We start from the raw sequence: 24,247 nt of genomic DNA, 5'->3' as shown, positions 1-24,247 counted from the left end.
GGCAATCCCTCTCCCGTTACCAGCAGCAGTGCCCTCTGTGGGCCGTGCTGCAGATGGTTGATCAGTCCATCTTCAAAGACTGCAATCTGGTGGAGCGAGTCAGTGTGCTAAGAATGCTGCACAAGCGTTACTTGTCGGAAATCAATGTGCATACTCCTGCGATGGAAGGTCCGCTTCCGCCGTGGTTCACTCCGCAGTACGGCTCTTTCATTCTCAAAGGCAAGGTTCTTGACTGACAAAGCTCGCAGGCCATCAGAAGCATTGATCATACACGAGCCTGTCGTGGACCATCTCACATGGCCAAGGCTCCGTGAGCGTCTAATGCCGCATAGTGGCGTCTTGACGAACAAGTTCTGGCATGTTTTCGCAAAGAACTTGAAAGTTTCGTGGCAGCGCGAGCCTCTCGACACAATACGCTTCTCGCCGGATACATGTCTGTACTACCTCGCTTCCGACTTTGAATCGTCGCTCTTCGATATCCGGAACTGGAGAATGGACACTTCGTTTTTCCAGGAATTCCCTCTACTATCAGGCGACATTCCGCCGGACAGCTACACCCCAATGCGAATGATAGCGCCGAAATTCGGGGTCGCAGAGCTCGAGGAAGAGGACAAGCGCTTACATTCAGAGATGCCCGAAAGTCAGCAAAGGCGGGCTACATTCCATGGAGAGGTTGATTTGCAGCGTTCGATGAACGATTCCGCTGTTAACATGACTTACGAACCTGTGCGTCAACAATTCCAGCCCATCATGTGGAATGCTGGTTTCTATGGTTGAACAGAACAACGTCGGCGTCAGATGGACAGAAGCAGAGTATTGTACAGAGAAGCGTCTCAGAAAGGAGGATGAGTGATGGAGCTTGGGTCTACTTGAAAGTATGGCCGTCAATGCCGAGCTCCGCAGAGGAATGGGCATTCGGAAGCACTCCCGACTCGATCACCGTGAACAACCAGATGTGCGGTGTTGGGCACGAGACGATCGCGTGGGACAGCTCACTCCAGGACGAGGTGGCCCGGCGGTACGTGCGATGTCAACCAGCGTGGGCGCCGTCGTTGATGTGTTTCGCGACGGATATATCATCCAAAAGCGGAGAGGGCGGGCAGCGGGCAATGAGGAGGGTGAGCGACTGGATTGGTGAAGCAGTGACTAGTGAACGGAGACCCCTCAGCTTGTCGATTCAGCTTGTCGCGTCACCTCAGGAGACAGAAATCAAAGCTTTAGATCTTCATGCCTTGATGGATGATGGTTAACAAGTGAAGGCTTGACTCCAGCATCTTCGCTCATATATATATCCTGCCTTAGAATTCAGGCCAACCCGAGATCGGTGGCCGAAGCTCAAAATATCGGCTTAATTGTCGGCGCGCCCTTCAACAAGAGCGACGACATTGGTATGAGCCATTGAATTTGTGACTGGATTCGTGACTCCCCTCGCGTCTTCTACGACATACATAGCAGACGCCTGCTCATCTAGAGATCCGGGAATCCTCCACATACACCATGGCGACCTCATTACGAACGCTGCTCCCGAGAGCTGTGCGAAGAGCTGGCAGCAATGTACGATGGACCAGCATTGGACAACAGCGATCGTATGCAATGCGCGCACCAGACGCCAACGATCCAGCACTCAGCAAGGTGGATGTCTCGCAATTGTCCATCACCAAGACCACAAATCCTAAACCAATCACCCCAAAGAACGAGCTCATATTCGGCCACACATTTACCGACCACATGATGGCACTGGAATGGACAGCGGCGGAGGGTTGGTTGGCGCCACGAATAACACCATATCAAAACCTCTCGCTCGACCCAGCGACATGTGTACTGCATTATGCGTTCGAGGCATTCGAAGGGATGAAGGCATACAAGGACAAGCAGGGCAATGTACGGTTGTTCAGACCGGACAGGAACATGGCGCGGTTGAACAAGAGTGTTGCACGGATAGCACTGCCGACTTTCGACGGAAAAGCTGTGATTGAATTGATCAAGCAGTTGGTGAAGGTTGACGAGCGGTTCATCCCATCGTAAGTGAACAAGGGGATCGAATGGGCAAGAGTTAATGGCTAATTGCAAATTGACAGAGATCGCGGCTACAGCTTGTACATTAGGCCCAACATGATCGGCACGCAACGTACACTGGGAGTCGGCCCTCCCGGAAGTGCTATGCTTTACGTGATTGCCTCACCCGTGGGACCATACTACCCAACTGGCTTCAAGGCCGTCTCGCTCGAGGCCACTGACTATGCCGTTCGTGCGTGGCCAGGCGGTGTCGGTGCAAGCAAGCTTGGTGCCAACTATGCCCCGTGCATCGTTCCGCAAATGCAGGCCGCCGCGCGAGGATTTCACCAGAACTTGTGGCTCTTTCAGGAGGTTGACCCGGCCACCGGCAAGGTTGAGGACTATGTAACTGAGGTGGGTACCATGAACATATTTGCCTGCATCAAGAACAAGGATGGTCAAAAGGAGATCATGACGGCGCCGCTCGATGGCACTATTCTTGAAGGCGTCGTTCGCGACTCCGTTCTGACGCTCGCACGTGAGAGACTGGGACCGCAGGGCTGGAAGATCTCTGAGCGAAAATTCACCATGGGGGAAATGGTTGAAGCTGCGAACGAAGGCCGACTGTTGGAGGTTTTCGGCTCTGGTACAGCAGCAACTGTTTCGCCGGTGCGAGCCATTTCCTACAAGGGCAAGCTGGTGGATTGCGGACTGCCGGAGAACAGCGAAGTCGGTCCCATCGCTCTGCAGATGAAGGACTGGATCGAGGGCATCCAGTACGGTGAGGAAGAGCATGAGTGGAGGTAAGTTCTGTCACAGTCCTGCGCGGATCACAACATGATGCTGACCATCGTCCAGTGTGAAAGTGTAAGATTCGTCCAACATATAAGGGCCCGCAGCCCACGACCAACCTCTGTATATTGAATCGCAGCCCAACCCATCCTCCACGCCATCAGACGAGGATGGCTCGACCATGTTCAAGCTCTTGGCTACCCTTGCACGTGGTTTCATCGTCCTGCTGATCGTTTCGCTATAGTGCAAGGCCACGAAATCGAAAGGCCGATTGTCAAAGAACGATCCCACCTTTGGATGAAAGCAGCGTGAGTCGTAGACGGCGTGTCGGAGCAGCTCTGGCTTGTCAACAGCTGGATGTGCTCTGCGGGGTGCATGGCTGCGAGCCTTTCGAGGTGGAGAAGCTCTCATAATGCGATTCTTGCGCGGTATTCCATCATAACAACGAACAGAAGCCTCGAGCAGTGGTATTGACGGATCGCTTTCATGATCTGATCACATCCATAAACGGACTCCGCCCCTTTGCAAAGCACAATAGGATTGATCGCACCTTGCAGCGGTGAGGACGAACAGGCCCCCGGCTAGCATGGCGACCTTGATCACGGACACTGCAGCGGATGCTTCAAAACTTGACGAAGCCAAACAACGCTTGCTGACCGAAGGATGGGCCGTAGTGCCAGATGTTCTCACCAGAGATCAGTCCGCAGAAGTGCTGTCAAGGCTCTGGCAAGCCAAAGAAGCCAGCGAAGCTCGAGGTGACCGGACTAGAATGGCACATCTCGACCCGAACGAGTCTAACATTCGCATTTTCTACTTGATGGAGCTGGACAAGATCTTTCGTGACCTGATCAGCCACCCGACCGCCGTAGAGATGGTGAAAGCAGTTCTGGGAGAAGACTTCATCATCAGCAACTTTACCGCCAACATCGCACGTCCTGGCTCGAGCTCCATGGCATTACACAGCGACCAGAGCATCGTTATGCCGGCACCTTGGCAATCAACTTGGGCACTGAATTGCATTTGGTGTCTTACGGATGTATACAAGGAGAACGGTGCTACGCTGTACATTCCAGGAAGCAACAAGTGGATGAACCGGGAAGACATACCAGGAGATGCACCGAGACTCTTGCGACCATTTGAGGCGAAAGCCGGAAGTATCATTCTGATGGACGGCAGGGTTTGGCATACGAGCGGCTCAAACGTGACAAGAGATCAAGATCGTGCTTTGCTTTTCGGCTACTACACCGCCAGCTTCTTGAGACAGCAGGTCAATTGGACTGCCAAGTTGTCGCAAGACATTCAAGACAGCTTGTCCGAGGAGATGAAGGCACGGCTGGGGTTGTCTGTAGATGCAAATGTTGGCGCTACAGGGGACTTGAGATACATGGTATGTCGCCGATTCGCTCCCAGTCCAGCAGTTTGCGAATACTGATTGAATGGTTACAGTCCGTGCAATACCCTGACGCAGGAGGGTCTTCACCATCCATAGACTCGGATTTATGAAAGCACGTAAGATAACTTTCGAGGAGTAATCCTTCGACATTCGTGCTATGTTGCTAACATTTTCGACGAGCCTCGCCTTGATGTGAATGCTGAACGGCGACTGTTCAACGTCAACCGCCAAGCGACGCAAGAGACTTTCCTTGCTCAAGTCGAACCAGAATTGTCAGCACATGAGAAGGCAGAACCTAATGACGTTAGCAACGAGCAAGAAGCAGTCTATCGGTCGCTTTCTGCTCACCGATTTGCCCATCCGCATAAGCAGCAATGATCTCTTGGACGACTCCATAAGTTCCAGCAACGAAGAAAAATGCTCCGAGTGGAATGAAGGCTGCATGGAACCAGAAAGCCATTTGCTGGCCAGAGCTGCCTTTTCTGAAATGCATATGGTCGTGCAACCAGAGCCATCCTGGAAGAGCGATGGCGATAGGTGCAAAGCAGAGAGATCCCGTCAACGCGAGCAGATAGTTGAACTGGATCGGGGGTCAGCCAAGCTTTCTAAGTATGAGTAATTCCTCGATTCTTGTACTCACAATTGGAATTGCTTCAGCCAGGATGAACGAGAGGAAAGCGAGACCAAATGTCAGTCCAAGCCATGTCGACCAGTGAGTGATTGTGTTCTTTTGGAGATGGCGACTGTTTCGCAGGATCCTTACGAACAGGTATTTCGCAGCCACGTGTAGATAGATGCAGGCGCTGACGACCAGACCGATTAAACCGATGCCATAAGCGATCATCTTCACGGTCTGTCCAGCCGATCCAAGAGAAGGTGAAGCAACCCATTTCCCGCACCAGCGGTACACGACCAGAGACACGGAGAGGTACGCTGCGGTGACCAGGCCCATGCATACATACAGAGCTTTGCGGTACTCTCTTGGGTTTCTCATCTCGGATATGACTGGCAAGAAAGCACTCGTGGCGGCAGACGAAACGAAGATGTTGGAAGACGCGACGACTCCCGCGGCGAATGAGACCCCGGACGGCACAACGTAGTATCCGAGATCGTAGTCTCCAGTGATGGGGGCTGCTGCAGGGCGATCCCGAAATGTTACAGCGATGGTGACAATCATGACGGCGGCAAAGATGCTCAGGAAGCCAGCCCACGTCAACCACCCGATTTGCTGGAATTTTCGGACGGATGCAGCGAGAGCCACGACGATTGTGGCAATGAGACTGGAAGCATTGAATTAGCTGTTGTGTCGTTGTGTGATCGTGACATGGCCGACGTACCCCCACCATACAGTACAAGCCGCGTGGTGTGATAGAGCATTGAGTCCTACTGTGACGCCGACAATACCGCTTCCTACGAAACAATCAGCATTGGTGGTCACGATGCTGCGGAAGGTCGGCGTCGATGCATACCCGTGCACAGCACGTAGGCTATGACGAACAAGAACCCGACTATCTCCCTCACCCATACACCTCCAACCTGCATCGCCATATCTGCGATGGAATGGCAACCGGCGTGCTTATTTCTGAAGTCCCCTTGTATGACAGCCGTGTAAGTATTCATAACGCCCCAAGCTATGACAATCAGTGCTCCGCCAACAGCGCCCAGCGAGACCATTGCTGTCGGAATGGACAGCACACCGGTCGCGAAGATGATCTTCAAAAAGATGACCGTCGCACGCGGCCAGCTGACCGTTCGAAAGTCGACTTCGCCATCTTTGCGAAAGACTTCAAGCTCCTCGAAATCTTGCAGCTCGCCGGCGAGTAGCTCTGGGTCATGAGAGAAATCTTTCGAGCGAGCATCCTTTTCGGTAGATCCGGCGTAGGGTGCAGGTTTCTCTGGGTCAACGTAGGAGTGCGCGGAAGAGGCCATCGCATGTATTGCAAGGGATAAGCGTGGAGCAGATCAGTAGTAGTTCCGGGAGACGGAGTGAGGATAATACTGATCGCGCGAGAAGAGAGGCATGTCTACGCACAGTCGGTATTGAGCTGGGAGTCTTGGTCATTTTCCTCAGGTAAGATAGGCAGCCGACGGCTTGCCCGATCAGGAGATGTGCACGATGTAGTGCTGGAGGTGTTGTTCATCGCGGCAAGGTTGTGGCTAGATAGAGGTTATCTTGTCCAATGACCGGTTCTTGATCAAGCCTTGCATCTCTTGCAGACAGGGACATCCATGAGCGAACCGTGTGCAAGGGGTCGTATCCTGGAAGCTGACAGGGTCTGCAGGAACGAAGGCTGGGAGAAACCGAGTACGCCGCTCCCAAGCCTTCGGTTGCAGGCTGTTATCAGCAGCTATCAGCAGTCCAGCATGGAAGTCGGCTTGATAAGCGTGCAGTCGAACCTCAAAGCGATAGCTCGATTTTCCGAATATTGGCCGCGATTGAACATATCAAGGTCGAAGAGATTCGTGTCAACAGCAGTGCTGATTTGGTTCATTGCTGTATTGAGACTTGGAGCTGGAGATTATGGTCATGTTCGTTCACACGCTGTCAACAAGACTCTCGCTGGTCGAGGATAGCCTTTGATTCAATGCCCACGTCGTGCAGCTGGCTCACAGTCTTCGCGCGTAGACTTGGATCCTCTCCAGACCCATGGCGGTCGTAGTCGCGCTCAGAGTGCTGATCCCCAATTGTCGTGGCAGCCGTTGAGGCTTCGGTTTCCGCATATGAAATCACCGACTCTGCATTGGATGTTGTTGCAGACCCACCGATGCTTGAGATTGGCCTGCTATTTTGGTGGTCTTCTTTGATCTGATCAAGCAAGTGGCCTGCGCTTTCTGATGGTCGATGTCTGTTCCTAGACCACCTGCCAGCCGGTTCGGCGGAGGCATCTTGGACCGGGGTAGACATTGGTGGAGCTGGCGACTGGTCCATTGAAGCTGAGGACCCGTTCGGGTAACGCATGGCACCTGCCCTGGCCTGTTCACGAAGCATAGCCACTCGTACCTCATCCTCCGTAGCCCTTTGCTTTCCCTTCCCGTTCGACTTCCTCCGATCCCCATCAGTACTGTGGCTGAAGTACTGTCTTCGCCGTGATGGGTCGTCTTGCAGAAGTCGGCCAGTCCTAGGAGGTGTCGGCTGTCCGCCCCAGCCAGTGTTGGTTGATCCCAATTCGGAAGACGTAACATTGAACACCGCGGTTCGGTCCATGCGCATGCCCACATTCACAGACGCGGTCCGTGTCGGAGCTGCTCCAAAATCCAAAGTGTCTGCACGAGCTCGTTGCGATGACCTCTGAGGGTAGCTCAATCGATTGCCTGCCTCGGATTTTGACAGCGTCGATTTCTGTTGCCTGGAGTTTGCGCTCCGCCACTGCGACGGCAAGCTCTTAAAGCTCTGGGGAGCCGTGCTGAATCCCATCTCGGCCATGGTCTGTCGTCTGGACTCTCGTGCCCTCTTTATCATGTCGGGCCGTTGCTCCACTGGCACTGCGAGCAGCATGTCTCGATTGGCATGGCGAGGAACAAACTCTCGTCGCTCAGGATTTGTGCGCGCGGGATCGTGTGATTCATTGTCGTGGTCATGCCGAGAGAAAATCTTTGAGAACAAATTTCGGAAGCCACCACGTCCTTCGGAGGATGAAGGTTTGTTGATGGGAGTGTCCTTGTTGGGCATTGTCATGCACCTGTTCTGTGGTTATCAACTACCGTCGACATGGCAGAAAAGGTAACAGCCGTTGAAGAGCCAGTAGCAATAATACTGGAAATCAGAGCTTTTCTCAATTCTGCGAGCAGCAGAGCACCTTTGACAGTTAGTTGAAACTGCAGATGCATGGACCATATCCCCACCTAGGCACCGTCCTTCTCCTCACCCGTGCTAGCCCAGCTGTTAGGTCAAGAACGATAATTGGCACTACCATTGGCGCGGTAATACACGTTTCCGGGTCATGCCTTCGTCGACCGCGAGCTCCGCAGAGTCCCGCAATGCACCAAAGTACCAATTCGAGAGGTATGCCGCGCCGTAAGGCGGCTCCGCCAGTGACGACTACCTCCTATTCGGAGGATACGTAGGACGAGCTACCCGACTGGCCGGGTTCGTATTGGAAGCACGAGAGTTTGCGACGGCGTACGAGAGAATGCTTGAACCGGGAGCAGCGCGATTGGTAACCATGGTGTGTCGAGGTCAAGCGCGAAATGGATGTCTCAGAAATATCGGGCCGCGATACCAAATTCCGACAAGCTGGACCCGGCTTTCCGGACGAATGCTCGGAAGGGTCCGAGGGATTTGTAGATCTCGATGAGCTCCTCACCACTTCAATGGATAAGTCCGCAAGATCATTGTGGTCTTCGAGTAGGTGTATCGCCATGCTCGATATTCGTTGGTCTGGCGAGTTGATTAGAGCGTGCCCGAGTCCAATTTCGTGCTTTGAAATTCGCGTCATCATACCATCATACGAGCTTCGCCTTATATATGTAGGCGGTCTTGACTCTCAATTCCTCTTTCTCAACGTCCGACCCGTCGATGCCACCGGCTCTTGCTTAGGGACGGCTGGTTTCCGCCCCGCGGTTGCAGCCTTTGCTGTCGCCGCCTTCCTCGGTACCGCAGCTTTCTTGGTAGTGCCAGTCTTCGCGTTGCTCATTATCGTCGTTGCAGCACTCGCCGCACTTCCTTCACTCACTCGTCCGTTGTCTGGCGACTGGGGTGCGACAGCTCGTTTCGTCTGTCGGCTTGGAGCACGTGTCGCCTTCGGAACGGCATGCTGGGCAGCTGATGTTGGCCGTGTCGGTTGCGTCTTCTCTGGCGACAACGCCGAGGGCTTAAACGGAGCCGGCGGGTGTGGTAAAGTGCGAGAGTTATGAGACTTCGGAGACAGCACGCCTGACGGTCCTGGCTTTCGCGATATCGTTCGCGTGGCTTTCGAATTCGCAGTCGCGGCTGTAGTCTTGGTACGCTTCTTCGGATTCGCGAGCTCTCTCGGATTTTCTGACGGTTCGTTCTCCTTGTCCTCGTCCATCGAGATGTCCTCACTACGGCGGATTAGCAGATGCGCTGAGAAACTTCGTTTCAGGCCGTACCTCTTGCGCTTGGAAGCCTGCTTGGTCTTCGCGAGTGTAGACTGAGGCGCTTGCGCGGCTTGTGCTCTTGCGACAATAGGCATGGCTGCTGGCGGTGCAGGCTTGGCTGTTGTATTGTGTTCGTCCACGAGCTCTTGTATGTTCCTCTTTCGCAGACCTTGTGGAATCCTATTCACTCGCATTTCCAGTCGTGCTCTCAAACCCTGAGCTTGCAATGCGGTTTGCGCGCGGAGCTTGCGAGCCCTTTCAGTCACTGCGACGCGTCAGTCACTGCGCAGTCGCGTTCAGTCGAGGTCGACCTACACTCGAGTTGTAGGTTGTCAATCAATGCCTGCTTCTGAGCTTGAGTGATACCCGCAGGTCGTCTTGCGGGACTTCGTTCGGGCGTATTCGTATCGTTGTTGGCTGGCATGCTCGGCATCTGCTCGTAAGAAGCCATGGGAGTATCTTTCTGCGACTTCGTATAAGCCGCGCGAGGTATCTGTGGTGGCTGTGATAATGTTCTCCGAGTATTCTTGGTGTCGCAATGCCGTATTGAAGTGTGTATGTGTTACTTTGGGATCGTTACAAAGTTGGTGTCAAGGATTTTGTGTTGCTGTGTTGTTTTGATCTGGACGACGAACCCCCAAAAGCTTTGACATGACGCTCGGCGGCCCGCAGAGCCGCAGCTGCTTGCTGCATGAGCTCCGAACCAGCAACCACCCTTCATTCATTCATCAATCATCACCACCGCGCCTCTCTTCCACCGAACAACACCACACGACCTCGTGCACCATCAAACGGCACTCCTGAATCATCTGCCATTGCGTATCGCTTGTCGGGACAGCAAAGATGGGGCTCGAGGCGACGATGATCGTGTATGTCGCCTCACGTGGATCGGATGCGCGCTCGCATATGCTGATCAGTTCACAGTGTCGACAACAGCGAGAGCAGTCGGAACGGAGACTACGTACCATCTCGATGGGAAGCACAAGTAGATGCAGCCAACCTCATCTTCCACTCGAAGACACAAGCAAACCCAGAATCATCAGTCGGTCTCATGAGCATGGGCGGCAGCGGTCCTCAGGTGCTCACAACACTCACTACAAACCCTGGCCAAGTACTGGATGGACTTCATCGAACAAAGGTCAAGGGCGAGTCACATCTTTACACGGGAATCATGATCGCCTCGGTACGTGCCTTCCAGCATCTGTCCGACTAGTAATCGACGCTGAAACTGATATATGATCACAGCTCGCACTCAAACATCGCCAGAATAAATCCCAACGTCAACGCATCATCGTGTTCATTTGCTCGCCCATCGCCGACTCTTCAAGCACCCTCACCAAACTTGCCAAGCGGATGAAGAAGAACAACACCAGCATCGACATCATCGCCTTCGGTGATCTTTCGGACGAGAACCTCGACAAGCTGCGCGCGTTCAACGAGGCTGTCAAATCCAACGACGGCTCACATCTTGAAATCATCCCACCGGGCCCGAACCTTCTATCCGACACGATCGTGGCTTCCCCGATATTGGCAGGCGAAGGAGGTGCCGCAACAGCAAATGGTGGTGGCGCCGGCGGAGATGGCGGCGCAGGCGGAGACTTCGAATTTGGCGTGGATCCTAACATGGACCCTGAGTTGGCACTCGTACTGCGGATGAGTATGGAAGAGGAACGCGAGCGACAGGAGCGGGAGAAGAAGGCAAGAGACGAGGCAGAGGGAAAGACAAATCTCGAGAGCGTGCCAGAAGCTGCCGAGGGAGAATCAAGCGAGAAGCAGCCTCTACTGGATAAGAGTGGCGATGCAAGCAGCAGCAAAGATGCAGACGCAAAGAAGGATGACAAGAAAGACGACGATCGCATGGATACTGCATAGCTGATGAATGAACCGTGGACAAGGGGTCGACCAGTGGTGTATCATAAACAGGAGCAAAGGCTAGATTTGAGGCACGACGAACTCGCACGAAAGTCCGAACACACCAGAGGATCTCCACGCATCGAGAATGGAATGTACTGTGGCCCTTTGTGTCTCTCGCAACTCATCTGGCCTTCGACCGTGCATGCTGTTCCGCGGTATGCATACTGCGGTGCTTGGCTTGCCGTCGAGGTCATCGAAACCTGTGATCGACGGCTCCCAGATATCACCTATGTATCAATAATAAACGGAGTGGGAGCCTAACGTGCGCAAGTTGAACTTACATATCTCCAGGGAGAGTGGGTCTTTGAAATACGCATTGACGTTCCGCCATTGGCCCCGCGATTCACTCACCAACGTGTTCCGGAAGGAAGCGGATGAAACTCCTCCTGCCGCGTGTCGACGAAAATGTGATGATTCTGATGAAGCAGCTGCGTCGCTCGCACAATAAAGACATCTGCTATCCGAATCCGCAAGATATTGAAGCCCGCATCCCAGCAGGCCATTCTACGCGCATACCCCTCGAATCGAAGCAGCCTATGCAGGACCAACACAACCGTGCCGTGGCGACGATATCGTCCACGATAGCAGATTTCTACCAACAGAAAACGCCCTTCAGATTATACCATGGCTCAACAAATACAACGCAGCAGCGCAAGGTCGATCCGAAGAAAATGGTCGACACTTCGAAATTGAACCACGTTTTGGAGATCGACACGGAGAAGATGACTTGTCTCGTAGAGCCTAATGTGGCGATGGATGAGCTCGTGGAAGCGACCCTGCCTCACGGTGTTGTGTGTCCTGTCATCATGGAGTTTCCGGGTATCACTGTAGGGGGTGGCTTTTCTGGAACAGCTGGCGAGAGCAGTGGCTTCAAATACGGATTCTTCGGTAAGGCAGCAGAAGACTTGCAGCTCAGCTTGCCGGCAGATCGATCTGTGAATCCGCTTTTCATCCGAGCGATGGCTGACCATGCCACCAGATTGTATCGTAAACTGGATCGAGATCGTTCTTGCGTCGGGCGAGGTTGTCAGAGCAAGTCGGGACGAGCGAGCAGACTTGTTTCACGGCGCCGCCGGCGGATTCGGCACTCTTGGTGTAACGACCCTGCTGGAGCTTCAATTGATCAAGGCAAGCCCGTACGTTGAAATCACATATCACACGGTCAGCAGCATCAACGAGGCTCTCACCGAAATGGATACTGTCACGAACGATCCGTCGAGCGACTTCGTCGATGGCATCCAATACAGCAAAGACAAAGTGGTCATTGTCACAGGCAGACTCACCAACGAGGTCAGACCAAGCGTGCGACTTCAACGGTTCAGCAGGGCACAGGACCCGTGGTTTTACATGCACGTCGATCGTACGACTGGCCGAAGTTATGGGACCATCACAGAAGTCACGACTTTGCAAGACTATCTCTTCCGATACGACAGGGCTGCTTTCTGGACTGGCAAGTACGCTTTCCAATACTTCGTTACTCCTCTCAACCGCATCACTCGATGGGCCTTGGACTACTTCATGCACACACGAGTGATGTACCAAGCACTGCACGCATCTGGATTCTCCTCCAAGTACATCATCCAGGATCTGCTATTACCCAGGAGTGGCGTGGAGAATTTTGTCGATTTTGTCGATTCAAAATTTGGATTCTACCCACTATGGCTATGTCCGCTCAAACGCGGACAGGAGGTGTCCTTACGCCCGAAGCTAGGCGGCGACGTATACGACGATGACAAGAAGGTCAGTTTCGTGAATGTGGGTGTCTGGGGACCTGGATCGACCAACTACTCTCGCTTCATCGAAGAGAACCGAGAGCTGGAGCAGAAGATCACGCAGCTCGGAGGGATCAAGTGGCTGTACGCTCAAGCTTTCTACACGGAGGACGAGTTCTGGTCGATCTACGATCGGAAGTGGTATGATGCACTGCGACAGAAGTACAACGCCACTTACTTGCCAAGCGTCTACGAAAAGGTCCGAGTGGACCTGAGCAAAGCGACTGCTCCTCCGGAAGGCTTATCTGCTTGGCTGAGTGCTCAGTTTTGGAATGTTTGGCCGATGAGTGGGCTGTACGGTGTTGCTAAGACGCTGTTGCAGAAAGAGTACCTGCTCGCGAAATGAAGCAGAAAGCTCTTGGGGAGGCAATTGACGATGGGACAGTTCTGACTTGCATGACTTCATAATGGATGCTTGCCGCAACATCCTCACTTCGAAACTTCAACAATCACCTTTCCTCTCGCACGACCAGTGTTGAGCCTCTCATATGCCGACCTCGCGTCTTCAAACGCAAACGTGCTGTCCGTGATAAGCTTGTCGTCGGGAAGCCGCTTCGACTCCTCAAGCCATTCTTTCTTGAGCTCCAAGACGATGTTGTCGTATACTTCTCCCAGACCGAGACGACCAAGACCCCAACGGACCCATCTAACGAACGACATTCGTCAGCTGGCGTCGGTATTGAGCCCGGAGAGGGTGAGAGACGTACAGATATGGTGTCCAGAGGTAAGTCATTGATCCGCCCATCGACAGTCGTGAGGTCTTGTCTCCCACGATCGTCACGTATCGTTTGGCGATACCATGACACTCTACCCCTCCTACACAGTCACTGCGGTGTCGTTAGCGACATACCTTTCAAGCTCCATCCTAAATCGCACTGACATGATAGCGTCCGGTTGGAATCTCTTCACGCCTTCCGGGACGCTGGACATTGTGTAGTCGATGATTTCGTCGGCGCCTGTATGTCTCCAAGTCAACATCTCGAATAGGACGCCAGGTTGCCTTGACTGACCCATAGTACTCTGAACCCAGCCGGCATTCTTCCCCGAACACGTCGATAGCACCTTCCACCCTCTCTGCTTGGCCAGGTAGACCGTATACATGCCTGCGGATGAGCTGCCTCCCAATACCACGACTCGCTTTGATGAATTTGGCTCGACGTACGGAATGCAATGCTCGATACATGTCCTGGCCGTCAAAAATACGCATCCCAGTCCAGCAGCTTGCACGAAAGTCATCTCTCGCGGTTTCTTAACAACACAGGCATTATCGAGATTGATGTGTGCTATTTCGGCCATGGTGCCGCCGCAGGGAGCAAAGGGCTTCAATGTCACGCCGAAGATCTCGTCGCCTTCGACGAAGTCGGCACCTTCGCCTGCAGCGATGACGGTCCCGGAGAAGTCGGAACATAGAGTCTTCTCGGCGGTCAAGGGACCGATGGGAATGCTCCATATTGGCATGTTCATGATTTGCACGTCGACCGGATTTCTGGGGTCATCAGTACAAGTTGATATCGACTTGAGGGTTTGATGACTGACAAGCCAGCTGCTTTAATCTTGACCAAGACGTGCTTGGGTTTGACTTGTTCCTTTGTGGGCGGCGTGGCCGACGACAGCTTAAGGGCTTGTGGATAGCCACCAGTGGTGAAAGTCCACGCTCGAGATTCTGTTGTAGCCATGGCCGTCTTGAGAACTTGTGTAAAGCAAAGACGAAGAGAATCAATCGAAAGTAATGTATTCCACCTGCCCTCTTGCAGTTTCACGTCGAGCAAGCTGGCAAGCTGGCTGGTCTTGGTCTTCGTGTAGGACTATAGCCGAGGGCAACGAGTCGAGCCCTCAACATCAAGATGCGACGATCAGCTGCACAGCTTTCATCGTTGCTTCACACCATACCTTTCGAATGCGGGAGACATCGAAACTATCGCCGTTAGTCTTGCTCTTGTTAGACAGCACGAAGCGAGCATGTTCGTGTCACACAAAAGACCCCGGCAGAACGAGACGTGTCGCTCTCTACTGCGTTCATGCCAAGCCGCTGGCTCCGAGAACCACATCTCACTCTCGACCCTTCCATTCACAACACTCCATCAACAACAATGCCATTCTATCTCATTCACGGTCCCACATGGCGCGTCTCACCTATCCATGTCTTGTCGTACAATGCTGCTGTCTCCGGAACCACTGCGAACGCATTTAGCAGCAAAACAAGCCAGCGCCATACGGCGGCTAAAGCCAGCGCTTACAGCCTCGTGCCCGGATCAAGGCGATTGGTGCCGTGATGCTCCAGCAAAAGCTCAATCTAACGTGGCCCATCGTGCACCGACCTTGCTATTTCCATTGTTCCTTGAGACGCGAATGTCTGGATGGTGAACCCGACTGCGAGAACACGATGAGACCGCTATGCAGGTTTCGTCTTACCTGTAAGTAGTCCGGGATGCGACTCTCTGTTCCTCTTCATTCTCTTGCATAGCATTTCCTTTGTGCCCTCGAAGGCGCTTCTTTTCTTCTGGTAGCTGTTTCCTTGGGTACGGGCGTTGCATTTTGTTTTTCTCGAGCGACGGCATTTCCAGAATTACGATCATACATTGGCGCCGGCGCCATAATCGTCCCTACCGTTCGAAGCCGGTTCTTCATCCACGAGAAGCATGCAAGCTTTCACCGCGAGACGGAAAAAGTCGCAGAGTAAGAAGCCTTCGCAGCGATTCGGCAAACTCACGATAAACACAAGATGCAACCACGAGATAACGCTTTCGGCCGAGTCGCGAATGCCCGAACTAAGCTTCGTCAGCTTCGAGGAATCCAAGGCACGGAAGCAGGCTCTCGACTCGGGGCATGAAGCGACGAAAGAAGTTGATCTTCAAGCCTCAAACCGCCGCACAATCATCCAGTCTGTTGGCCGCCGTGCTGTACAGCAGAGCGCGATGAATGGTCCCGTCTCAGCTCGGGTGTTTGAGACAACGCAAAGCGATGAGGCTCTGAGGATACCGCTTTCTGATCGTGTCAAGGGACTTCGACCTGCACCTTTGGACATCGCCCAGGAAGTCTCGCCAGCAGACCGCGCCATTCCGATCGGTATCAGCTTTTTCTCTCCATCGACGATCCACTCTTCCGGCCGGGATGAAACTCGATTCGGACACGGCCAGGAGACTCCAGTCATTGTCGTCACGCCAGCTGAGGAGCAGTTTCCCTCGAATAGCCAGCAACGCCGACCTCCCTCGAGCGTGTACTCGCGATACACGAATTGCATGCCGAAGTCAGCCAGCAGCAGAGCACCACCAGTCCCTCCATTGCCTCTTTCCATCAATACTGGGCACGGAGACGTCTCATTGTCGCGAAACTTCTCTAAAAGGTCTGCGGCAACCTCATTCGAGGAAGACAACCCACCCTCGACGTCGCGCACTCTTCCTGGCAGCGGCTTCAGCGATAGTCTCCAACGGTATCCCTCCACGCGTTCCGCGGGTCTTGCTACTCCACGTCGAAGCAAAGGCTGGTGGAACATAATTACATCGCCTTTCTCCGCCAGATCCACTAGCGGCTTTTTCCAGCGCTCTCCATCGTTGCGCGACGACCACGTCCCAGTCCTTGCCGATGTGGCCGAAATGTCGATGGCCGCCTCTCACGAAGGCGTCATCTTCACCAACAGAGCGCCAGATGATGGCGAGCTACGCTCAGCTCCGGCCAGGAGCTCATACGGCACATTCGACGATCTTGATCGATCATTACCGATCCGGTCTGAGACAGCACCAGGAGCGCTTCACCATGAGTCGACGGGCTTCGACATATACAGGATTCCCAGCCAGGGCGAGGCGGCGGCGTACTACGATCCGAACAGGCACTTTCCTAGTGTGTTCCTTGGTTCGAACGAAATTCACGAGTCGCCGGACGACGGCTTGCGCGGCTGGAGTCCTTCGCACAGTGTGTTCGTATCTTCCCACTTCAGAGATACCGTGGGTAGCTTCAGTGATGTTGAAAGAGCTTCGAGCAACAAGTCATGCGATGGACATCATACTCCTTCTGGCGGCAAAGAGGCGAAGGAAGAGACGCCACTGCTCCAGTGCAAGAATGCTATCTTCACCACCCCAACTCCAGCAGAACTCAAAGGTGCTAGCCTACCGCAAAAGCAGAATGAACGAAGCTTCACTCAAACCACCGGTGCTTCAGTAATGTCACCTATGTCCGCCACTCCGGTCGTCCAGGATGCTCATTTGGGACAGTTCGTGGGTCCGCAATCATCGTTCGGCGAGCAGAGACGAGTCAATATCGAGGCGACGCCCAATCCAACCGCTTCAGCTGCTACGAAAGCTCAACAGGAAGATCGTCGAGGAGACTGGTCGACTCTACTTTCGAGGAAGACATCGATACATATCACGCATCAGCGGGAAAACTCTTATGGGCTCGGAATATCGGAACCTCAGCAAGAGCTGTATCCTCCCACCAAACCATTGTCAGAGAAACCAATATTGGGAACAGACTTCTTCGGTCAGCTCACCATTCGAAGCGTTGAGGAGAAGGAACCAAAGCGATCATGGTATCGCAGATACATATGGTACTTAGCGGCAGTACTTGGTCTCGTTCTCGTGCTCTTGATCGTACTTCTCGCTGTCCTCATCCCGCGGCGACGATCGATTGTGACTACGGAGACATCCTGGATGAACTTGACCGGCTTCCCAGCTTTGACGATCGGCGTCAGCGATGTAATGCAAACACGGAACATCGAAAGTCAAGGTTCTTGCGTCGCGCCCTCTCAGCTGTGGAGCTGCGCTGTGCCTGAGCAAGACGATACCAGCACGCCAACTTTCAAGATTGAGATCAAGTTTCAGAATGGGACTCTTCCCGGCAACAAGACTGCCTCTCTGAACTCACGTAGTCTAGAAAGGATGGCAGTCGGTCATCTCGTGCGGAAGAGTCTGTGGTCAGACTCCGAGTTCGAGCCGTCGCCAGCGCCGCCATCCACGGAAGACCAACAATTTCTCGGCAGAACGACGGACAACTCCATGCAACCGTACGATGGCGAGGAGACGCCATTCTACATTTCTGTGCTGGACCCGGCCTCGTTTAACAGCTCGAAGGTGCAAGGTCTGAGGAAAAGGGACGAGGGCTACCAGTACCCGTACCCTTCTGTGTTCCGGACTAGCTCGCCTTCTGCATCGGCGTCCTCATCGCCTACGACATCGTCGCCCATCGATACCTCGAGCGTGACACCTACTTCCAGACCATCTTCGGCATCCAGCGCAACCACAACCACCTTCATGCTGGTCAGCATTCCCTCTCCCGCCCTCCTTCCCAACGGCTCTCCTCTCCCTCAACTCCTATACCCTCTAGTCCAAACGCAGCCCCTCCGCCTCTACAACCGCAACCAGTCCGATGAGCACTATGGTTTCTACACCTACTTCGACCGGTACATATACATCACAAATGCCACCTCGAGCTCTTCAAACGGCACAACGATCAAGACCAACATTCCGCTGGAAGAAGCCTCGGGCGTGTGTACCTTCTCGCAAACGAGGTTCAAGGTTGCGATCTGGACTCGGCGCGGCCTGAGCTCTTCTACCTTGTCTGGCAACTCGACTGCTACCATTGCCTCCTCTGGAACGACCTCTAGTACCCTGAATCAAGCCATGTCTTCGTCTTCGTATCCCATCACCGTCACCCTCGACCGACACGGCGGATCGGAGAAGCGGAAAGGAGTGTATTGCTATGGTATCGACGAGGAGGGGAAGATAATGAAAGACGGAAAGATGTGGGTTGACGAGAAGAGAGGAGCGGACTTGATCGATCCAGGTCAGGTGCCGGGATTGACGAAAAGGGATGGCACTGGTGAGGGGAAGGGCATCGATGGTGGCACAGGCGGCTGCGGCTGTCAGTGGGAATCATGAGATGGGCGGAAGGAAGTAATCGGCGGACGAGTTTGAACCAGGTAGAAAGATTCTACTCCTGCTATCGTTCTATGGAGCAGAGCTGACCTAGCAGCAATGCGAGTTCAAAAGAGTGTGTTCGTTCAGCACGGCAAAAAGGCCTCCTGTATCTGTCAGAGAATCGTGCTCCGGTGTCTCACACAGGTGCGATCCAATCGAAGCGATCGTCCATTTTCATCATCTAACAATCGTAGCTGTACGAATTCATCGTTCCGGAGATGCACTGTCCAAGACCAGCGGCGGTCGGGTTATTGCTGCAGTTGGAGTCCGTGTAGACCGTGACTATATCAACCATCAGCAAATGATTTCGCGCCACTGCAACAACGCTCGGGAGGAATACTCACAGCTACATCCGTCATCGACACTCTGGGCTTTCGCGCTGCCAATGCCGCCCAATTGACGGCATGTCACGCCTCCGCTCCCGGGGTTCTGAACGCTGCCGCTACCGTCGCAGCCGCCACCGCTGGCGAAGAAGATCTGGCCGGCAGAAGCCATGGTGGTGAAGATGGCGGCGGCTGCGAGGATGGAAGTGTATGAGTGCATTGTCGAAGATGATGTCTGTAAAGGAGTCCTTGTGGGATAGAGTAGTTGTTGCTGGTGTCGTTGGTGTTGAATGAGCTGTGAGTTGGTTGTGCTCCTCGGTTTCAGAGGGGAAGAGTTCTTATAACAAGTCTTGCAGTCTTTCGTCGACTTTGATTCACCGCTTCTTTGGAATTGTCGGTCCTTCTGATGCTACCTATGACCGCACCGCGCGGGCTATATTCAGATGGTGATCATCTGAGGAGGCCAGGACAGGTCGAAAGAGTGGACTCGCGGTGCTGACCAACAGATTACTGCAAACTTCACTGGAAGTGGTCGTCGAGTGCCCCAGCTTGGTGGATCTCGATGGGTTTGTGATGAATGTGCAACGCTGTGCGGGAATGCTACTCCAGTAACGGTGGAGAGTCGCGAAGGCTGCTGTCATTCGTGAGTAAGCTCATCGTGGTGCACCATTACCAGCAGTGTAATCATCCGTCAGCTACGTTCCACAGCGGCTGAAACTCGACGATCACAGATCACTGTTGTTACTGCTCTTCTCGGCCATCGCGTCTAGTCAGCACGTGTCAGCCCGTACCTGCCGGAATAGGCAATCGGTGTAGGTTGGTGAGGGATGGGAGGTGAGCGTTAATCCGGGCGTCATCGGTCGCATACCGCAGTGTGCGATCACCTGCAATGCTGTTTTACCTACTTGTGACCTGGGTTTCCCAATCTTCTGGACAGTGTTGCGCCACGAAATATCCATCAAGCCATTCGCGTCCACAAGACAGCGGAGTTTTGCTCCCGCCAATGGGACAAGACACCGTCGGACTCTGACAGTGATGACAGTTCGGCCGTGCAGAGTCTGGACACCTCATAGAGAGGGCGGGCATCTTGGGAATGTTTAGTTTGATCGAATGAACGGCCTTGGCTTCACAGTGCAGTCCACGATCTTCATCACGCCTCCTTAGTAAGCAGACCCTGAACTCCCGTGACATACCTCGGCCGGAAGCACTTCGGCTTGTTCGGCTTGCCCGCATTCACTGTTCGACAGTCACGATTCTAAGGTAGACACGGATTCACAATCACCTGAACACTTCATACTCTCTACTTCGTGGTAGCCTTTGTCCGTTTCGTTTGGAATAATCTGCATTTCCGTATTATCTGCGAACGATCCCACCCCACCCTCCGAACGCATCAGTCCAAGCAGAGTCATCGCCATCCTCGAATACACACTTCATCATGTCGTTCCTCGGCGGGCCAGAATGCAGCACCGGCGCGAATCCTCTGGCCCAATTCTCGAAACAGACGTCCGCCGATACCTCGCTCCAGCGGGACCGCCTGGCATCGCGGCAGCCACAACAGCTCAACGGCTTTCGCAGTGGCCAGCAGCTGCCAGAAGATGCCGCGTTCCAAGACTTCGCCCAGCAGGGCCCACACATGGGCGAGATGCTCCCGAATGAGGCCTTTCACCTCGAGCAGATGCGTCGGGAGCAGGAGCACTTTGAACGGTCTGGTGGTGGCGGCGGAAACTCGAACTGGGCGGGAGAGTTTGCGCAGCAGCCGCCACACTTCGCACCTGAGGAGTTCGCGCAGCAACAGCGAGTAGGCGGTGGAGGTTTCAATCCACAAGAGTTCGCGCAGTTCCGTCAGTCACAAATGTCTCCCACCGGACGAACACAAAGCCCCAGCTTTCAGCAGCAATCTGCATACCGTCCACCCATGTACAGCTCCGGCTTCGGCATGCAGCGACCAATGATGGGAGGCTTTCAATCACCCATGTACAATCAGCCGGCTCAGCAGCAATATGAGGGCAAAGGCAAAGGTCGCGTGCAAGAGCTTAGCGACACCGATTGGGAGAAACAGTTTGAGGAGCTGTCGACGGCCGATAAAGAGCAAGACTTGGAGCAGCTTGACAAGGATGCTGAGAGCGCGATCGAGAGAGAGTTGAACGACATGGACAGGTGAGTGAAACTTGTAGTCTGCTACTTGTCGAGCCGATTAGGGTTTGACGGAGGCCGCCTTGAGAGCGACGCAAATGCTGCAAGACAAACGACTAACAACTGTAGGCAAATACTCAACGACGACGAGCTTGCTGGTCATTTCGGAGACGAGTACAACCAGTGGAAAGATTTCGACGGCATGGGCAACAACTTCGACAGTTTTCAGAACGATTACAACACGCAACCAAATCTCGGCAACTACATGTTCGAAGAGAACAACCTCTTCAACGATGTGCCAAACGCATACGAGGAGGGTATGAAGATTATGAACGAAGGTGGAAATCTCAGCCTGGCAGCTCTCGCGTTCGAGGCCGCCGTGCAAAAGCAGGAAGATTTTGTCGAGGCATGGGTGGCGCTAGGACAGGCTCAGGCGCAGAATGAGAAGGAGTCACCAGCCATTCGTGCTCTGGAGCAGGCTATCAAGCTTGATCCGGGCAACGGCGAGGCACTCATGGGTCTCGCAGTGTCATACACGAACGAAGGATACGACACGCTCGCATATCGGACATTGGAGCGATGGGTGGCGTCCAAATACCCGCAGCTGGGCGTCACACCACGAGGAATCGATGCCGAGGAAGAGATGGGCTTCACTGATCGACACATGTTGCACGAGAAGGTGACGAATTACTTCCTCGAGGCGGCACAGCTGAACCCAGAAGGAGGGGACGTCGATGTTGATGTTCAAGTTGGGTTGGGTGTGCTCTTCTACGGTAGTGAGGACTACGACAAGGCGGTCGACTGCTTCACCGCTGCCCTCAACAGCCACCAACACGGCTCCATGAAGAGGGAGGGTGAGGAACACCTTCTCTGGAACAGACTTGGTGCAACCCTGGCAAACAGCTCTCGCTCGGAAGAGGCCATCGAAGCCTACTCTCGCGCTCTGGAGCTGCGTCCTAACTTTGTGCGCGCAAGATACAACCTTGGTGTGTCTTGCATCAACCTAGGGGTGCTGGAAGAAGCGGCCGGCCATCTCCTGGGTGCTTTGTCCATGCATCGCGTGCAGGAGCAGGAAGGTCGAGCTAAGGCTGCCCAGATCCTCAAGGATGGTAATGGCAACGACGCGGATGAGAGAGCTGTCGACCACCTTCTTCAGCAGAACCAGAGCACGAACTTGTACGATACTCTTCGACGGGTGTTCACGCAGATGGATCGTCGGGACCTCTCCACCATGGTTGGGCCGGACATGAACCTGGACGCGTTGCGAGGGCAATTCGACTTCTAGACGATGGAATGATAATGTAGTCTAGCGATAGACAGTATTCTTAGCTACCACAAAGGTATGCCCATACGACACCGTTCTTCACTTGCGCTTCGCAGGATCACACACGGTAATGAACGGCGCAGTGACACCCGAGACAAAGATTCTCCCGGTCTTGACATCGTGGATCGCCGTCGTCGCCCCCGGCAACATCTCACCATTCGCGTCCTCCAACACCTTCTTGACCTCCCACCCGTCGAGGCCCCTCCTGATCCTGAAGATGGTCGCCGGCGACACAACATGCAACGGATCGTCAAAAGCCGCGAATATCTTCAACGCCTTCGGAATGCCCGCCGCCCAGATGTCGCCATTCGCATCCTGCGAGAGGTTGTCGAGAGGGTAGTCAATGTCGATGTAGCTGACCTGTTCGAGCGAGCGGTCGACATTGACTTTGAAGACTTTGATACCGCCGACCCACGCGCTGGGAACGTACAAACGATCATCGCGGCCGCGGAGGAGGCCGTTGGGGAATTTCCAGCTGGACGAAAGGACGCGGCAAGTTGTGTCGCTGCAGTAGCCGACGTTGCCTTCGGCGATGAGAGGAGCGAGGGAGTGTTTCTGGCAGATGATCAGTAGTTTGAGGTCGTTGGTTGGGTCGAATGACTTACGATGCCGTGCGTGGCGGTTCCGTGGTCGTTGGTGAAGAAGAACGCTGGCTGGCCGTCCACATGATCGATGGCAATATTGTTGGGCGTCGTGATGTGTTGATCGTGGAAGGTCTTGACGTGCTTCAACTCGGTAAAGCCCTTTTGCATCACGAAGGACTCGATGGTCATGTTTGGTCCGACTTGGGCGTTGTCCAATAGAGCGCCGGTCTCGGAATCAACAGACGGTTTGGCATTGACCAAGTAGAACTCCGTCGTATGCTTGTCGCCGTCTTCCGACTTGACATCTCTGGCCGTGAATCCGACGAGGTGAAGACGACCATCGCCATTGACGCCTCCAAAACCTGGTGTCTTCAAGGTTTGATAGGAGAAGCTGTCTCCCTTCGGCTTGTCGATGTCCATGGCAATGATGGCATCGTTGAGAGAGCGTCCTGAGGCATTCAAGCGGCCAACACTGGTTTCGTCAGCACGCTGGCATGAACATAGATTCGCAGATCACGAACTTGGGCATCCATTCTTTGCGAGATGCAGAGCTGGAGCATGCGAGGAAGAGTTGCCTCGTCTCCTCCGACAGCCACATGTCTTCGCATGCCTCCAGTCTTGGATCATGAATCCGACGACATTGATAGCTTGGGAAGTCAGATATAGGCTGTACAACTCTACCGAGGCCAACAGTGGTGAATAGTGTGGTCTTCAGGAAGCCCTGATACAATGCCGCCGCGAAAATGGCGAAGACAATGCCAAACTTGGTCGAAAGATTCATTGTGAGTATGGCAAAGGTATACGAAATGTTGAAGTGATGTTGCACGTAATAGATCTAGTGAGGAGGTGAAGTCCGATGGATCAAGTCCAATCCTTCCCACGGCTATAAGTGTCGGCGGCGGGGGTATTGACGATCCTACCGGTCGAAGGTATGTAGATGGCAGCAATTCGAGATGTACCGAAGATCAACCAAAGATCAACTTGGAATATGTTTAAGTCACCGTCATTCTATACATCTATTACTATTGCTTTGCGACAAACTCAACGCTA

General features: G+C 53.8%; 9 protein-coding genes across 9 annotated transcripts; 6 read left to right on the top strand and 3 right to left on the bottom strand.

The window, feature by feature from the left end:
* Positions 1-1,437: 1,437 nt before the first annotated feature.
* MYCGRDRAFT_66888 (uncharacterized protein) lies at positions 1,438-2,802 on the top strand (the record flags this gene model as incomplete). Its single annotated transcript, XM_003857072.1, has 2 exons — positions 1,438-2,021; positions 2,079-2,802. 2 exons carry the CDS (start codon positions 1,498-1,500, stop codon positions 2,800-2,802), a joined length of 1,248 nt encoding a protein of 415 aa, XP_003857120.1.
* A 571-nt stretch (positions 2,803-3,373) lies between these two features.
* MYCGRDRAFT_35104 (uncharacterized protein) lies at positions 3,374-4,219 on the top strand (the record flags this gene model as incomplete). The annotated part of the gene is made up of 1 exon (XM_003857073.1): positions 3,374-4,219. The coding sequence occupies one exon, from the start codon at positions 3,374-3,376 to the stop codon at positions 4,217-4,219; it is 846 nt and encodes a 281-aa protein (XP_003857121.1).
* Positions 4,220-4,434: 215 nt separating this feature from the next.
* Positions 4,435-6,177, bottom strand: MYCGRDRAFT_66885 (uncharacterized protein; the record flags this gene model as incomplete). The annotated part of the gene is made up of 5 exons (XM_003856512.1): positions 4,435-4,475; positions 4,529-4,760; positions 4,821-5,460; positions 5,518-5,590; positions 5,650-6,177. The coding sequence occupies 5 exons, from the start codon at positions 6,107-6,109 to the stop codon at positions 4,435-4,437; spliced, it is 1,446 nt and encodes a 481-aa protein (XP_003856560.1).
* A 2,487-nt stretch (positions 6,178-8,664) lies between these two features.
* On the bottom strand, positions 8,665-9,814 carry MYCGRDRAFT_107505 (uncharacterized protein; the record flags this gene model as incomplete). Its single annotated transcript, XM_003856511.1, has 3 exons — positions 8,665-9,202; positions 9,251-9,503; positions 9,554-9,814. 3 exons carry the CDS (start codon positions 9,687-9,689, stop codon positions 8,665-8,667), a joined length of 927 nt encoding a protein of 308 aa, XP_003856559.1.
* Positions 9,815-9,989: 175 nt separating this feature from the next.
* On the top strand, positions 9,990-11,187 carry MYCGRDRAFT_53825 (proteasome regulatory particle subunit RPN10; the record flags this gene model as incomplete). The annotated part of the gene is made up of 3 exons (XM_003857074.1): positions 9,990-10,107; positions 10,163-10,421; positions 10,484-11,187. The coding sequence occupies 3 exons, from the start codon at positions 10,082-10,084 to the stop codon at positions 11,108-11,110; spliced, it is 912 nt and encodes a 303-aa protein (XP_003857122.1).
* Positions 11,188-11,615: 428 nt separating this feature from the next.
* Positions 11,616-13,270, top strand: MYCGRDRAFT_66881 (uncharacterized protein; the record flags this gene model as incomplete). Its single annotated transcript, XM_003857075.1, has 2 exons — positions 11,616-12,040; positions 12,132-13,270. The coding sequence occupies 2 exons, from the start codon at positions 11,689-11,691 to the stop codon at positions 13,268-13,270; spliced, it is 1,491 nt and encodes a 496-aa protein (XP_003857123.1).
* A 2,293-nt stretch (positions 13,271-15,563) lies between these two features.
* Positions 15,564-19,364, top strand: MYCGRDRAFT_117717 (Ca2+-modulated nonselective cation channel polycystin; the record flags this gene model as incomplete). The annotated part of the gene is made up of 2 exons (XM_003857076.1): positions 15,564-18,777; positions 19,132-19,364. Coding segments are annotated over 2 exons (3,447 nt in total), but the record flags the coding sequence as incomplete, so codon positions are not given.
* A 1,091-nt stretch (positions 19,365-20,455) lies between these two features.
* On the top strand, positions 20,456-22,574 carry MYCGRDRAFT_98722 (uncharacterized protein; the record flags this gene model as incomplete). Its single annotated transcript, XM_003857077.1, has 2 exons — positions 20,456-21,313; positions 21,419-22,574. 2 exons carry the CDS (start codon positions 20,592-20,594, stop codon positions 22,572-22,574), a joined length of 1,878 nt encoding a protein of 625 aa, XP_003857125.1.
* Positions 22,575-22,652: 78 nt separating this feature from the next.
* On the bottom strand, positions 22,653-24,016 carry MYCGRDRAFT_66874 (uncharacterized protein; the record flags this gene model as incomplete). The annotated part of the gene is made up of 3 exons (XM_003856510.1): positions 22,653-23,168; positions 23,219-23,669; positions 23,719-24,016. 3 exons carry the CDS (start codon positions 23,976-23,978, stop codon positions 22,653-22,655), a joined length of 1,227 nt encoding a protein of 408 aa, XP_003856558.1.
* Positions 24,017-24,247: the final 231 nt, after the last annotated feature.

Source organism: Zymoseptoria tritici, chromosome 1, assembly GCF_000219625.1.
Source record: "Zymoseptoria tritici IPO323 chromosome 1, whole genome shotgun sequence".
Classification (NCBI taxonomy): Eukaryota; Fungi; Ascomycota; class Dothideomycetes; order Mycosphaerellales; family Mycosphaerellaceae; genus Zymoseptoria; species Zymoseptoria tritici.
The sequence above is the reverse complement of the archived record's forward strand: the minus strand, read 5'-3'. Positions and strand labels throughout refer to the sequence as shown.